Genomic DNA, 17,266 nt, shown 5'->3' on the forward strand with positions numbered 1-17,266 from the left:
CCTCCCACACACATAGACACTGTCGCTCACACACACACGCAGCCACCACACACACTCCTCTCTCACACACATATAATACACACTGTCCCTCACACACACAGATACACACTGTCCCTCACACACACACGCACACACACACAGACACTGGTCGCTCACACACACACGCAGACACACACAGATACACTCCCTCTCACACACATAGATACACACTGTCCTCACACACACACACACAGACACTCCCTCTCTCACACACATAGACACACACTGTCCCTCATACACACTCACACACATAGACACTGTCGCTCACACACACACAGACACACACACACTCCCTCTCTCACACACATAGATACACACAGTCGCTCACACACGCCCGCACCACATACTCCCTCTCTCACACACATAGACACACACTGTCCCTCACACACACTCACACACACACACAGCAGCCAATGACAGTGGGGGCTGGTGTGCAGCATTGAGACAATGACTGGAATCCCACTCACTCATCACTCGCTCACTCAGCCACTCACCGGAATTTGAATGACAGAATTCTCTCTCTGTGACACTTCAACATGGAAGGAAAACAGGAGAGTCCCCGAGGGCTGGTCTCGAGGGCTCGGAGCTCACGCACCGTAGCAACTCCTCACATGAATGCAGCTTCGCACGATGGGCTGTGAGACAAACATGGGAGGGGTCACTGTAATATCACTCCAACAACCCTGACTCAACCCGACAGAACCTGCCCCAATCCCCATCACCACTCACAGTGAGGAGACCAGGTCCCATACTGCACACAGTCCACACATGGACTGCACGGTGTTAAAGACAGAATAAAGCTGTCTCTACACTGTCCCCCATCAAACACTCCCAGGAGAGTCATAACCTTCAAGTTACAGCATGTTTTGTGAGTGGGAAATCATGTCTCATGAAGTTGATTGAGTTTTTCGAAGAAGTAACAAAGAGGATTGATGAGGGCAGAGCAGTAGATGTGATCTATATGGACTTCAGTAAGGCGTTTCAACAAGGTTCCCCATGGGAGACTGGGTTAGCAAGATTAGATCTCATGGAATACAGGGAGAACTAGCCATTTGGATACAGAACTGGCTCAAAGGTAGAAGACAGAGGGTAGTTGTGGAGGGTTGCTTTTCAGACTGTGGAGTCCACAAGGATAGTGCTGGGTCCACTACTTTTCATCATTTATATAAATGATTTGGATGCGAGCATAAGAGGTACAGTTAGTAAGTTTGCAGCTGACAACAAAATTAGAGGTATCGTGACAGTGAAGAAGGTTACCTCAGATTACAACAGGATCTTGATCAGATGGGCCAATGGGCTGAGAAGTGGCAGATGGAGTTTAATTTAGATAAATGTGAGGTGCTGCATTTTGGGAAAGCAAATCTCACAGGTAGACAAGATAGGGAAGAAGGTGTTTGGTATGCTTTCCTTTATTGGTCAGAGTATTGAGTGCAGGAGTTGGGAGGTCATGTTGCGGCTGTATAGGACATTGGTTAGGCTGCTGTGGATATTGCGTGCATTTCTGGTCTCCCTCCTATCGGAAAGATGTTGTGAAACTCGAAAGGGTTCAGAAAAGATTTACAAGGATGTTGCCAGGGTTAGAGGATTTGAGTGAAAGAGAGAGGCTGAACAGGTTGGGGCTGTTTTCCCTGGAGTGTCAGAGGCTGACGGGTGACCTTAGAGAGGTTTATAAAAACATGAGGGGCATGGATAGGATAAATAGACAAAGTCGTTTCCCTGGGTGGGGGAGTCCAGAACTAGAGGGCATAGGTTTAGGGTGAGAAGGGAAAGATATAAAAGAGACCTAAGGGGCAACTTTTTCACTCAGAGGGTGGTGCGTGTATGGAATGAGCTGCCAGAGGATGTGGTGGAGGCTGGTACAATTACATCTTTTCAAAGGCATCTGGATGGGTATATGAATAGGAAGGGTTTGGAGGGATATGGGCCGGGGTGCTGGCAGGTGGACTAGATTGGGTTGGGATATCTGGTCGGCATGGACGGGTTGGACCGAAGGGTCTGTTTCCGTGCTGTACATCTCTATGACTCTTTGATAAGAATTGGAGGGTCGGTGTGGATCTGTTGGGCCAAATGGTCTGTTTCCATCCTGTAGGGGAATCTAATGTAGAAAAAGGAGGAGGAGAAGGACATTTGCCCCTTCCTGTCTTGCTGTACTGTTCAGTACCATCGCTTCTTATTAAAACTCTGTCTGATAGCAAATCCCCATCATCTGAGAAAAAAAACAAATCACCGTGGATGTTAGAAATCTGAGACAAACGCAGAGAATGCAGGAGGAACTCTGCAGATCTGGCAGTGCCTGTGGAGAGAGAAACACAGTTCGTGCTCCGAGTCTGGTGTGACTTCTTCAGAACTCAACTCTGGCAAAGGGTCACAGGACCGGAAATGTTAACTCTATTTCTCTCTCCACAGGTGCTGGCAAACCTGCTGAGTTTCTCCAGCATTCTCTGTTAATCCCTTTGCCCTTAACTCCCTCCGAATTCAAAAAACTCTCAATCTCAGCCTGGAATATACTCAGCAAGAGATGGTTCACTGCCCTGGAGTAGAGATTTCAAAAACTCCTCATCTCATTCCTCCACAACCTGGAACAATGATCCCTCGCTCTTGACTTTCCATTTGGGAAGATAATCTTATTAATATTTCCACTGTCCAGCCTTCTGAATATCAGATGCACCTCAGTAAGAACTTGTCTCCTTCCAAACTTCTGTTCAATCTTTCCTCATTAGAGAACCCAATTTAATGGGAAGTTGATCATCAAATAAAGAGTCACGGAGCTCCTTCTAAACCTGGAAGGGGTGAGGTGAAGAGTTGAATGAGAGGAGACTTTATTGAAACAGACAATGTCCTTGGGCGATTTGACAGGGTCGATACAGCAAGACTGTTTCCCCATGTGGGGGAGTCAGGGACCAGAGGGGCATCATCTCAGAGTAAGGGGTCACACATTGAAGACAGAGATGAGGAGGAATTCCTTCCCTCCGAGGGGAGTGAATCTGTGGAATTCTTTCCCACAGAGGGCTGGGTCATTCAGGATATTTAAGGCTGAGACAGACAGGTTGTTCACCAGGAAGGGGATCGAGGGTTATGAGGGAGAGGCAGGAAGGTGGAGTTGAGGATGATCAGAGCAGCCATGATATCTCTGAATAGCAGAGTTGACTAGAAGGCGGAATGGATTAGCATTAGATTTAACCCTAATCCTGACTCAACTTCCTCTCCAATTTACTCAGGTCCTTATGAGAATTTCAGAACTGAGACTGATAGTTTGTCAGTGATCAAAGGGTGAAAGAGGGCGATGCTGGAAAAGCACAGCAGGTCAGGCAGCATCCAAGGAGCAGGAGAGTCGAGCATAAACCCTTTGTCAGGGCATTCCTAATGAAGGGCTTATGCTCAAAACTTTGACTCTCCTGCTCCTTGGATGCTGCCTGACCTGCTGTGCTTTTCCAGCCCTCACTTTTTCCTCGTGAAGAAAGGGTGTTAAGTTTAGGAATGGAAATGAGTGACCACGATGATTAAAATGTGAATTATTGTTTGTCAAATTCCCATTGTGTGATATAATCAATTGAGCTTTCATGGACTGAATTGATTTTAAAACAGGGATCAAAATCCCAACATAAACCAGCAACAGCCCCTGACCATACAGGTTTCATGAAACCAGCACAGATTAAACGAAAGAGGGAAGAATTAAAACTTCATCCAGAATCAAGGAAATCAGTCAGCTCCTCCTTGAATGGGGTGAAAAGGAAGGATAGGTCCCTGGAAAGACCCTCATCTACTTTTTTTGATATATACCTTTACAAGAATACCTGCCAGTTGGAGATTAAAACAACACCTGTGTATCTCAAGTGTGGAGACAATGAACTCTGACATGGAAATACAGGAACAGGTTGATATTTCACCAGATTGTGGCAGAGGACAGAGATTAAACTAAAGTTGGAGCACTGAACTCCAGCTGCAAAGCCTCTCTCTCTCTGTCTCTCAAAAATAAAACTATCTGGTGTCAAAGAGACATCAGAACGCTGAGAACTCAAATGCTAACTACAATACTCGCGGCTGTTGAAAACAGCAACTAGGTAAGGACAGTCTCAGGTTAAAACCATGGTTACTCAAAAGACTCTAAGCCTTAGGTTATTTTATCTTCTGTTTTTTCTTGCACACTATCCCCATTTTAACTCTGTGTGTCTGTGGTGTCTGTAAGGCGAGAGAGAGAGAGAGAGAGAGAGAGAAGGAATGAGAGAGGCTCCTGAGATCCACATGCTTGACTTTATTCCTTTCCTTGGAATTAGAGGGGAATAAACTTGCTGTTTTAATTGAAGAACACCTTGTGATTGGCTCCTGACTGCTACACTAGAAACCAGGTGAATACATTTTAAATGGAGCGTGGTGTAACCTTGTGTGAGAGAGATCTTGGGTCTTTATGGCAACTGACAGGAGGGGAGTCAGTTCAGCCCTTCCTCACTCGGTTATTACAGAATTTAGCTGTTGCTAATCCGTGATCTCATTGGATGGAGGAACACTGTCGATGGGCTGAATGGCTTCCTCCTGCCACTCGAAATGATAATGTGAGATTTGTTGTTGTATCAAGAGTGAAATGCCCAGGCTCTGCCAAGGGTAAAGCAGCCTTGATTAAAAACAACTAAAAACAATACCAGCCTGTGCCCAGCTCTCACAGAACGGGCCAAAAACAATGTACAGACACCTCAGCAGAGAGAGGATTTACACAGGGCATCCCGGGTATATTGTAAGGGGCACTTACTGCCTACCTTCCTCCCAGTCCGTGTCAAGTCCTGATGTGAGGTGACAGATCTCCAACGACAGAACAGAGCTGGCTGGGGAATTGTACATTGCAGTGGAAGCTGGGGTATACCCTTTCAACACCTGAAAGACAAAATGGTTCCGGCCTCAGTAAGTTGGAGACAGTGAGGGCTGCAGATGCTGGAGATCAGAGTCGAGAGTGTGGGGCTGGAAAAGCACAGCAGGTCAGGCAGCATCCGAGGAGTAGGCTGAACAGGCTGGGGCTGTTTTCCCTGGAGCGTCGGAGGCTAAGACGTTACCTTATAGAGGTTTACAAAATTATGAGGGCCATGGATAGGATAAATAGACAAAGTCTTTTCCTTGAGGTGGGGGAGTCCAGAACTAGAGGGGCATAGGTTTAGGGCGAAAGGTGAAAGATATAAAAGAGACCTAAGAGGCAACATTTTCACACAGAGGGTGGTACGTGTATGGAATGAGCTGCCAGAGGAAGTGGTGGAGACTGGTACAATTGCAACATTTAAGAGGCATTTGGATGGGTATATGAATAGGAAGGGATTGGAGGGATGTGGGCTGGGTGCTGGCAGGTGGGACTAGATTGGGTTGGGATATCTGGTCGGCATGGACGGGTTGGACCGAAGGGTCTGTTTCCGTGCTGTACATCTCTGTGGCTGTATGAATAGGAAAATCGACATTTCAGACAAAAGCTGGGAGCCTCAGGGGTGGAGAGATAAATGGGAGGGGTGTGGGGCTGGGGGGGGGGAAGATAGCTGAGCGTGTGATAGGTGGATGGAGGTGGGGGTAAAGGTGATAGGTCGGAGGGGAGGGTGGAGTGGATAGGTGGGAAGGGAGATTGACAGGTAGGACAGGTCATGAGGGCAGTGCTGAGCTGGAAGGTTGGAACTGGGGTAAGGTGGGGGGGAGGGGAAATGAGGAAACAGGTGAAGTCCACATTGATGCCCTGGGGTTGGAGTGTTCCGAGGCAGAAGATGAGGTGTTCTTCCCCCTCAGCGCCCCCCCCCCCCCCATTTATCTCTCCACCCCGAGGCTCCCAGCCTCATTCCTGATGAAGGGCTTTCTCTTGACTCTCCTGCTCCTTGGATGTTGCCTGACCTTTTTCAGCAACACACTCTCGACTGATCTTCAGCATCTGCAGTCCTCACTTTCACCCGTTTCAGAGGGTAGGTGAGAGTCAACCGCGTGGCTGCGGGTCTGGAGTCACATGTAGGCCAGACCAGGTAAGGACGGCAGACCATTTTGCTCGATTTCTGATTTATTTTTAACTGAATTTAAATTCCACTGGCTTCCATAGTGGGAATTATAGCCATGACCTCAAAGCGTTCGGTCTTCCTAAATTAAGAAGGAGATACCACAGAAGGGAATATTCTTCAAACCTCCCCAACTAACTTCAACTGTAGGTCAAGGAAGACCTTAAGATGAAGATGCAGTCCAGGCCAGGCTGCAGTTGGATGGCGTTTAATTTGATTTGATGTGATTTATTGTAGTCACGTGTGCCGAAGTACAGTGAAAAGCTTTGGTTTGCACACAGGACAGGCTGATATCTATCTACCTTTAGCACAGTCAGCCTGTAGCACTGTGAGGCTGCCCTAGGGACCATTGACAGCAATCATAGAGTCATCCAGCATGGAAACAGACCCTTCAGCCCAACCAGTCCATGCTGACCATAAATCCCAAACAAAACTAGTCCCACCTGCCTGCTCCTGACCTATATCCCTCCAAGGCAAAAGTGAGGACTGCAGATGCTGGAGATCAGAGTCTAGATTAGAGTGGCACTGGACAAGCACAGCAGGTCAGGCAGCATCCGAGGAGCAGGAAAATCGACATTTCGGGCAAAAGCCCTTCATCAGGAATAAATTTTCCTGCTCCTTTGATGTTGCCTGACCTGCTGTGCTTTTCCAGCATCACTCTAATCTGTATCCCTCCAAACCTTTCCTATTCATGCACTTATCAAAATGTCTTTTAAATGTTGTAACTGTTCCCAGGGCCACCACTTCCTCTGAAGGCTCGTTTCACACACAAACCACCTGCTGTGTTAAAAGAAATTACCCCTCACGTCTTTTTAAAATCTTTCTCATCTCATCTGAAAAATATGCGCCTAGCGTTGAAATTCCCCATCCTGGGGAAAAGACATTAACTCTCTCCAGCCATTGACTTTCCAGTTTCTAAGAGTTCCTAAATTGAGTTTTGGAGGCAGCGTTGACAATATCAGAGATCTGCCAGTCAGAAGCCTTAGTGGGTAGGTCTGTTTGGAAGTTTAATAAAAATGTGTTGCCAAGCTGCAGAGGTCAGAGTTTTAGCTTTCCAAAACAAACACAGAAAATTCTGTTAAAGTTCAGCCTGGTATGAATGTTCTTCAGATCTCCTTCCCAGTGAACTCTGTTTCTGTCTCCACTGGTGCTGCCAGACTTGCAGAGTTTCACCGACATTGTCTGTGTTTGTTTCTGGTTTCCAGCATCCGCACTATTTTGCTTTTGAAGCTCCCAAGCTCTCCCGACCTCACAGACTCTTCACCTCTGCCTTCAGGAGTGGATCGGTGCTGGTGGGCCGTGTCTCTCTTTTAATTTATCCAGAGTGGTATCAGTCACAGAAACTCAGGAAATTGACATCTGCTCTGCTGCTGGCTCTCACAGTAACATATGTCAGAGTTTGTTTCAGAATTGGCGGAGAATTCGTGAGAAAGTTCAGAAAGAGCGAGCTTTGGGGGAAGCTGTTAATGGGCATAAACAATTTCTACTCACATGTCCTGCCTAAGAAAGAAGAATATTAGAATAATAACGAAAAGGAACAAAAATAGGTAATTTCACTCTTTCATCTTGTTCTCTCATTTTGTTGGAATGTAGCTGATCTTCCACCTTAGAGCCCCACACTCCTTGCTTTCCTCCTTGTACAACAATCTACTGATCTCACCCTTGATATGGGTATCCTAATCATTAAAATTTATCATACAGGTGAAGCAAACATTAGAAAGGAAATATGGTGTTTCATTGGACTTGATTTGATTTACTGTACTCACATGTCCCTGAGTACAGTGAAAAGCTTTGTTTTGTGAGCAGTACAGGCAGGTCATAGCAGACAGGCACATACAGATCCTAGGGTGCTGAGACAGAGCGAGGTGTACAGGGTTACAGCTGTACACGAGGGGCACAAAGCATGAAGTTAGAGAGGTCCGTTCATCAGTCTAATAACAGGGGGGAAGAAGCTGTTCCTGAACCTGTTGGTGCGTGTGTTCCGGGTTCTGTACCGTCTGCCGGACGGAGGAGGTTGTAGGAGAGCATTCCCCGGGGGGGGAGGGGTCTTTGATGACATCGGCAGCCTTTCCGCGGCAGTGAGCCGTGTAAATGGAGCCCGTGGATGGGAGGGTGGTTTCGGTGATGGGCTGGGCTGTGCACACCACCCTCTGTAGTTTCTTACAGTCCTGGGCAGAGCAGATACTGTACCAGGCCGTAATGTACCTGGGCTGTATGCTGTCAATGGGGCAGTTGGTGAGGGTCCTTGTCGACATGCTGAATGTCCTGAGCCTCCTGAGGAAGCAGAGGTGTTGTTGTGCCTTCTTGACCGTCGCACCTACATGGGAACTCCAGGACAGCTTGTTGGTTGTCATTGGTGTTTGATGTTGGTGTTTGTTTCCCGTGGAATTGCAGCAGTTGTACAAACACTTGTTGAAACCTCACCTGGAGTATCGTATACAAGGAGATCCCTGAGGTGGCTGGCCTGTTTTATGAGGAGAGATTGAGGAAACAGGTTTGACTCATAAAATTCTCACAGGGTGTGACAGGATGGATGGAGATAGGACGTGTCTCCTGAATGGTGAATCGAGAAACAAGGAACGTAATCTCAGAATAAGCAGCAGTTGCAAGAACATCAGAACCAGGGACAGGAGTAGGCCATCCGGCCCATCGAGCCTGCCCCTGCCATTCAATAAGATCATGGCTGACCTTTTCATGGACTCGGCTCCACTTACCCCCCCCCCACCGTATTCCTTAATTCCTTTACTGTCCAAAAGTATATCTTTATTCAATGATGAAGCTTCAACTGCTTCATTGGGCAGGGGCTTCCAGAGATTCACAACCCTCTGGGTGAAGGAGTTACTCCCCAACTCAGTCCGAAATTATCTCCCCCTTATTCGGAGGCTATGCTCCCTGTTTCCAGTTTCACCCACCCATGGAAACAACCTCCCTGCTTCTCTCTGATCTTTTCCCTTCATAATTTTATATGTTTCTCTCAGATTCCCGCTCCCCCCACCCCCATTCTTCAACTCAGTCTCTCCTCATAAGCCAACCCCCTCAACTCCAGAACCAACCTAGTGACCCCCCTCTGCACCCCATCCAGAGCCAGTACATCCTTTCTCAAGTAGGGAGACCAAAACTGCACACAGTACCCCAGGTGTGGCCTCACCAGCACCTTGTACAGCTGCAACATAACCTCCCTGCTTTTAAACTCTAGCAATGAAGGACAGTATTCCATTTCCCTTCTTAAATTACCTGCTGCACCTGCAAACTAACGTTTTGTGGTTCATGCACAAGGGCACCCAGGTCCCGGTCCATTTAAGGTTGGGATGAAGAGGTGAACATTTGGAATTCTTGAACCCAGAGAGGTGAGGAAGCTCAATAATGGAGTAATTTCAATATGGAAACCGTTAGATTTCTGAAGGGTAATCTCATTAGGGAAATGGAGTTAACATGGGAAAACGGCACTGAGATGGTCAGTGTGATCTGTAAATATCCAAACAGTTCCATATTATCAACTTTTTTTCCACATTATCCTTAATTATGAATATGCATTCCCAACAATGTAATAATAACCAAATGTACAACCAACAGTTGCCCCATTCCTTTCTAAGACTAGGTTTCCTGGGCATCTCAGAATGTCTCACTATCTTCATTTCTTGTTCTCCTCTGTCCGAGAAACCAGCCTGCCCTTTAATTAGTTCAGTTAGCGACCCCGTTTACAGGTGAATAAACCTTCCATCTCTCCACGGGGACACCGGCCTGTGAGAGAGACAGGGACCTAGCTGCTGGCTAATTCCAGCACTTGCCCACCTCTGTGACACCCTCCTTTCCCTCTGGACTCTAACAGTTCAGCCTTAAATCTCATTCACTAAACTTGTTGACTCGCATTGGTCCCGAGTCCATTAGCAAAGCAACTTTTTAAAAGTCTCATGGGTTTCTCAATTCCAGCTGTTTCTTTGTCTCCTCCAAACCACTGAGATCTCACTTAGCCTCCAATTCTGACCACTGTTACTTACCCAATTTTAACCACTCTGCAATTATTGAGCATAGTTTCAGCTACATAGGCCTTAGAACATAGAGCAGTACAGCACAGGAACAGGCCCTTCAGCCCACAGTGTTGTGCTGAACGTGACGCCAACTTAAACAAATAGGCCCTAATGTGGAGGTGCCAGTGTTGGACTGCAGTGGATAAAGTCAGAAGTCACACCACACCAGGTTATAGTTTGAAATCACAAACTTTCAGAGTGCTGCTCCCGCCTGGTGAAGTAACAGGCCCCAAGTTTTGGAATTCCCCGAATCCAAAACGTCTCTACCTCATGCTGCTCAATACTTCGTGAAACCGACCCCTTGTCTAAGCTTTTCCTCATTATGTCATGAATGTTTTCTTATAACATTCTAAATTTTGCAAAGGAAACATAAAATTGACAGCAAGAATCTTACAAAATGGCTTCCGGTAGTCACATGACTATATGTATGGATGTGGTGGGTGTGACAATGTATTCGTAACAAGAAAAAAGTCCAGAGAGACCTTGGGAAATTCAATGAACTTTTCCAAGGTTGAACCGAAACTCCTTGGGTTCTGAGGAAGGGTCACTCAACCTGAAACGTTAACTCTGATTTTTCTCCACAGATGCTGCCAGACCTGCTGAGCTTTTCCAGCAACTTTTGGTTTTGCTTCTTGACAATGATTCTCCTGAAGGTTTGAATTACTGTTTCTATTTCACCAACAACTTGACACGATGACAGCCAAGATTAGGGTGGTGCTGGAAAAGCACAGCGGGTCAGGCAGCACCCGAGGAGCAGGAAAAGCAGGATGAAGGGCTTTTACCCGAAACGTCGATTCTCCTGCTCCTCGGATGCTGCCTGACCTGCTGTGCTTTTCCAGCACCACCCTCATCTTGACTCTGATCTCCAGCATCAGCAGTCCTCACTTTGGCTACGATAGCAGCCATTCAAACAAATGGTTAAGGAAGTTACTACCTCAGCTAACACACAACGGGTAGGCACAACACAAAATGACGGGCCAAACGCAGGCAAGTGGGACTTGTTTAGATTGGGAAACGTGCTCAGTGTGGACGGATTGGACCGAAGAATCTGTTTCCGAGCTGTATCAATCAATGACACTATAAAACGTTCCTGATGCAGAAGATCCGACAATAAACAGACAGCAAACAGCTCCGTCTGTGATACTCCCTCTAAGCTTCACTTTTTGGCTGTTGATTGAATCATGTATTGCCACAATTTTCCAATTCTTTTATACCTCATTTTAAATATCATGTCAGCTGCTAACATGGAGCTACATCAGAGGCTGTTGCTATAGTAACACTGGATCCTCACAACCATGATGCGGTCATTTACTGAGAAGTGATAGAGACAATCTCAGAGTACAACATCATTCTTGCATTTCCAGAAGAAATTCCAATTGATCAGATCCAGGGCAGATTGTGTCCCGTATCCCGAGGTTCCCATCCATTTCATAATCTGTTACTGAGCTGTGTGAAGGTGTACCTCGTTCAGAATTTCAATTCTTTGGGATCACAAGCAGAGCCTAGACTCGCAGGAGGCAGGGGGAAGGGGGTGACCTCTGACCTGCAGCAAGCCACAGTCGCCAAGTGCCACTTACAGATTCTGTCTCCTCCACGTCCAGATCAGACCCCGATTCGGAGGCCAGCGACATAACTTCACTTTTCGAAAAATCCAAGTGCTTAAAGGGAACCTGAAAAGAGACAGTGTTTAGCAAAGTGACCTTCACAGAGTTCAGCCAATCGGATAGAGTGATACCTCCCAGGTCACAGGGAAATCCAGCAAGGACACTGCGGGGGAGTTCTGACCTTCCAGCTGGGAACTGCTGGCAAATATATTCTCATCTGCAGAGAACGTTCCAGTTAATTGTCAGTTCCTTCAACCCTCCAGCTCTCCAATCACACTATCTCCATTTGATATTATAGGTGCTAAAAGAAACAGAGTAAAGCTCTCTCTACACTGTCCCCCCATCAAACACTTCCAGGACTGGGACAGCACGGGGTTAGATACAGAGTAAAGCTCACTCTACACTGTCCCCCCATCAAACACCCCCAGGACTGGGACAGCACAGGGTTAGATACAGAGTAAAGCTCCCTCTACACTGTCCCCCCATCAAACACTCCCAGGACACGGACAGCGCGGGGTTAGATTCAGAGTAAAGCTCTCTCTACACTGTGCCCCATCAAACGCTTCCAGGTCAGGGACAGCACGGGATTAGTTACAGAGTAAAGCTCCCTCTACACTGTCCCCCCATCAAACACCCCCAGGACTGAGACAGCACCGGGTTAGATACAGAGTAAAGCTCTCTCTACACTGTCCCCCATCTAACACTCCCAGGGACAGGTACAGCACAGGGTTAGATACAGAGTAAAGCTCCCTCTACACTGTCCCCCATCTAATATTCCCAGGACAGGGACAGCACGGGGTTAGATACAGTGTAAAGCTCGCTCTACATTGTTCCCCATCTAACACTCTCAGGGAAAGGGACCACACGGGGTTAGATACAGTGTAAAGCTCGCTCTACATTGTTCCCCATCTAACACTCTCAGGGAAAGGGACCACACGGGGTTAGATACAGTGTAAAGCTCCCTCTACATTGTTCCCCATCTAACACTCTCAGGGAAAGGGACCGCATGGGGTTAGATACAGAGTAAAGCTCCCTCTGCACTGTCCCCCATCAAACACTCCCAGGACAGGTACTGCACTGCGCTCTGATACACTCCCATCTGTGCTGGAAGTTGGTTGAACCCATTGCTCTGTTGGAAATCTAATCACTGCCTTCTCAATGTAACCAGGAAGGGCCTACAAACTCCTGCTTTAGCCAGTGATTCCCACATTTTGGGAAGGGATCAGTCGGATAATTATAAGCTGTCACTTTAGCAATTTAAATTACAAACAATACTTTGAGCTTTTGACCTACCAGGTAAGAATTGAGATCGAGGAGTGATTCCGCTTGGTGTTGTACAGTGTCCTTGAGTTCATATTTCACTGCTGGATCCTCATAAATAGCAGATTCTGAAGTCAGGAAGTTAGAGAGTAGCCGAATGAGAAACCCTCCCAGGACACGGATTTCAATCTGGTATCAGGGTTTTTAGATTCAGCCTGTGTCTATTGTCCTGCCCTGCTGAAAGCAGGTCACCCTCTCAAACCACTGCAGAATCCAGCAATACGAGGCATCCTGGATATAATCATACTAGAATTACACTTTACTGCTAAAGGCTTAGAGAAGGGAGGTATTGTCACAACTGTACAAGGCATCAGTGAGTATATTTAAGTTAAGAATCACACAACCAGGTTATAGTCCAACAGGTTTGTTTGGAAGCACCAGCTTTCAGAGCACTGCTCCTTCATCAGGTAGCTGTCCAAAAGCAGTGCTCAGAAAGCCACTGTCTTCCAAATGTTGGACTGTAATCTGGTGTTGTGTGATTTTTTTAACTTGTCCACCCCAGTCTAACACTGGCTCCTCCACATCATGAGTATATTTAAGACAGAGATAGATGGGTTCCTGATTGTCAAGGGGATTAAAGGGGAGAAAGTGGGACAATGGGGTTGAAAACCTATCAGCCGTGATCGAAAGGCGGACCAGACTGGGTGGGCTGAATGGCCTAATTTCTGCTCTTATGGTCCTATGGTCTTACCTCATTCCCACAGAGGGCTCTGGAGGCCAGGCCATTGAGTACATAGAAACCCCACCTGGAGTACTGTGTACAGTGGTGGTTCCCGGATGTAGGTTTGCTCGCTGAGCTGGAAGGTTCATTTTCAGACGTTTCGTCACCCTACTAGGTAACATCTTCAGTGGGCCTCTGGACGAAGCACTGCTGATAATTCCTGCTTTCTATTTATATGTTTGGGTTTCATTGGGTTGGTGATGTCATGTGGTGGTTCCCTTACCCGAGGGACGGGTGTAGTTGAGTTGGAGGCAGTACAGAGGAAGGTCACTAGTTGATCCCAGGGATGAGAGAGGTTGTACAGTTTAGGCCAATACTCCCTGGAGCTTAGAAGAATGAGGGGAGATCTAATTGAGGTCTATAAGATGCTAAAGGGGATTGACACAGTAGATGTAGAGAGGATGGATCCTCGTGTGGGACAATCCAGAACGAGAGGTGATGGTTTTAGGATAAGGGGCAGCAGGTTTAAACCAGAGACAATGGGGAATTCCTTCTCTCAGAGGGACATGGATCTGTGGAATTCACTGTCCCAGAGTGCAGTGGATGCTGGGACACTGAGTAAATGTAAGGAGGAGATAGACAGATGTTTAATTAGTAACGGGGTGAAGGGTTATGGAGAGTGGGCAGGGAATTGGAGTGAAGGCCGAGATGAGATCAGGCCAAGATCATGTTGAGCAGTAGAGCAGGCTCTGAAGGGCTGAATGGCCTCCTCCTGCTCCTAGTTCTTATGCTGATTGCACTTAACTGTTTCTGTTTTAGTTTGTCGTTCTGCTGATGCTGTGTTTCTCCAGCCTTTTCTGTGTTTGTCACATAACAGCATAAATGTGTCGGAGTAAACTATTCAGCCCATCGACACTGCTCCACCCTTTTAATTAGATCGAGGCTGATCTGACTAACCTCAAACCCACACTGGAGCCCCGCACCAACCATTTTCCAAACACTAAGTGTTGAAGGATTGCACTAAAACTCTAGGCTGGATATCGATTATCCACTCCTTAAGATCCACATAACTAGGAGCAGGAGAAGGCTATTCAGTCCATCAAGCCTGCTCCACCATTCAATATGATCATGGCTGATTCTACCATGGCCTTAACAGGGCAGGCGACTGTTAATCCTGAGACCCAGGTAATGTTCTGGGGACCCAGGTTCGAATCCTGCCATGGCAGATGGTGGAATTTCATTTCAGTACAAATCTGGAATTAAGAGTCTAATGATGACCATGAATCCATTGTTGGAAAAACCCATCTGGGTCACTAAGGAAGGAAACTGCCATCATTACCTGACCTGATCTACACGTGACTCCAGACCAACAGCAATCTGGTTGACTCTTAATTGGCTTCTGGGCAATTAGGGATGGACAATAAAAACTGGCCTGGCCAGTGACACCCTCATCCCAGGAATGAATTTTTTAAAACATCACCTTCCTGCCTGTTTCCCACATGACCCTTAACTCCTTGCTCGGTAAATAATGTGTCTAATCCAGCTGCCTGGGTGACAGAGTGCTGGACAGTAATGGCTGAGCTTCCAATGTTTCCACACAAATCTGAGAACTTCATCGTTGGCAAACCTCTCTGCAGCTAATCAGCACATTCGAAGCATACTGTTGTATCAGAACAATCGTGTGTGTGTGTGTGTGTGCGCGCACGCGCGTATGCGGGTGTGTGTACGCATGTGCATGAATGTACATGTGTGTCTGTGTGTGTACGTGCATGTGTATGTATGTGTGTGCGTGTGTGTGTGTACACGTGTGTGCGTATGCGTGTGTGTACGCATATGCGTGAGTGTATGCATGTGTGTGTGTGTGCCTGTGTGTGTGTGTGTTTATATGTGCATGTGTGAGTGTCTGTGTGTGTACACGTGTGCATGCACTTGCGTACATGCATGTGTGCGCGTGTATATACGTGTGTGTGTGTGTGTGTGAGAACGTGTGTCTTTGCCTGTGAGAGTGGCCATCACCATTACTGGTCTCCAATAAAACTATTCCCCCATTCCCCCCCCCCACCACATGCCTCACCCCAACCCCCAGAATTCTCCCCATAACACAGAAAAATCAACTTCTCTGTAGATCCACGCCCCATTCCTTTTTCAGAATTACTTGGGATCTTGTGTCAGTTCCCCCTCAGTTGGAGTGTTCCAGATCTCGAGTCCAAAACCTCAAAAATAACCCAAAGAACTACAAATGCTAGAAAAAAGAAGCACAATCAGAAATTGCTGGAGAAACTCAGCACGTCTGGCAACATCTGTGGAGAGAAAAAGCAGAGTTAACATTTCGGGTCCACTTTGTCTCCACAGATGCGGTTAGGCCTGCTGAGTTTCTCCAGCATTTGTTGTTTCTGTGCACGATACCATTTCTCGTTCCCCAATATACACACCCACAGTGAATTTCCACCCTCACTCCTGAGATACTTTTGGCCAAAAATGTTATGTTCCCCTGGAGTTGAACAACGTACCTTTGGCCGAATTGTCAGAAACATCATCTCGGATGCTGACCATTAACTTGTCATGAGGTATCAGAAAGAGCTGCTCCTTGAAGCCTATCAGAATATCTCCAAAGTTATTGAGGAAGCACGCAGAGCTGAGTGTGGGATCGAGAACCAACTCAGTCAACAGAAAACCGTACGGATCCCAAATCTTTATCACATCATCGCCACTGCAACAAGCCATGGAAAACAGAGTCAGCAAAACGCTGGGGAGATTAATTTCTGAAAGGATGGGCTTAGCTCATTTCAAACTTGTACAAAACCTTAGAGTATTCTCTACTGTTCCAACTCTGAAAGGAGTACAGAGAAATGGGAGACAGTGCAAGAAATGATGAACTGGAAACGTTCAAGTCATGGAGATGTACAGCACGGAAACAGACCTGTCGGTCCAACTCATCCATGCTGACCAGATAGCCCAACCTACTCTATCCCATTTGCCAGCACCCGGCCCATATCTCTCCAAACCCTTCCTATTCATATACCCATCCAGATGCCTTTTAAATGTTGCAATTGTACCAGCCTCCACCACTTCTTCTGGCAGCTCATTCCATACACGTACCACCCTCTGTGTGAAAAAGTTGCCCCTTGGATCCCTTTTCTCCTCTCACCCTAAACCTATGCCCTCTAGTTCTGGACTGCCCCACCCCAGGGAAAAGACTTTATCTATTTATCCTATCCATGCCCCTCATGATTTTATAAACCCCTATAAGGTCACCCGGATAGAGCAGATGAATGCATGGCTGAGGAGCTGGTGTATGGGAGAAGGATTCAGATTTTTGGATCATTGGAATCTCTTCTGGGATAGAAGTGACCTGTACAAGAAGGACAGATTGCACCTAAATTGGAAGGGGACTAATATACTGGCAGGGAAATTGCTAGAACTGCTTGGGAGGATTTAAACTAGTAAGGTGGGGGGGGGGGTGGGTGGGACCCAGGGAGATAGTAAGGAAAGAGATTGATCTGAGACTGGTACAGCTGAGAACAGAAGTGAGTCAAACAGTCAGGGCAGGCAGGGACAAGGTAGGACTAATAAATTTAACTGCATTTATTTCAATGCAAGGGGCCT

At 46.9% G+C, this 17,266-nt stretch overlaps 1 protein-coding gene across 1 annotated transcript in view; it reads right to left on the reverse strand.

Annotated features, from left to right (window-relative positions):
• LOC122559235 (uncharacterized) overlaps positions 1-17,266 on the reverse strand; it is a 182,351-nt gene that overhangs the window by 71,272 nt on the left and 93,813 nt on the right. The window contains exons 16-19 of the mRNA XM_087994570.1: positions 16,171-16,370; positions 12,973-13,067; positions 11,653-11,745; positions 4,791-4,905 (exon numbers count right to left, since the gene is read on the reverse strand). Coding sequence (XP_087850696.1) covers positions 4,791-4,905; positions 11,653-11,745; positions 12,973-13,067; positions 16,171-16,370 — 503 coding nt within the window. The remainder of the gene's footprint in view (positions 1-4,790; positions 4,906-11,652; positions 11,746-12,972; positions 13,068-16,170; positions 16,371-17,266) is intronic.

This window comes from Chiloscyllium plagiosum, unplaced genomic scaffold, assembly GCF_037043375.1.
Source record: "Chiloscyllium plagiosum isolate Xiang-an unplaced genomic scaffold, Cpla_swu_hap1 HiC_scaffold_14, whole genome shotgun sequence".
NCBI classification, from domain to species: Eukaryota; Metazoa; Chordata; class Chondrichthyes; order Orectolobiformes; family Hemiscylliidae; genus Chiloscyllium; species Chiloscyllium plagiosum.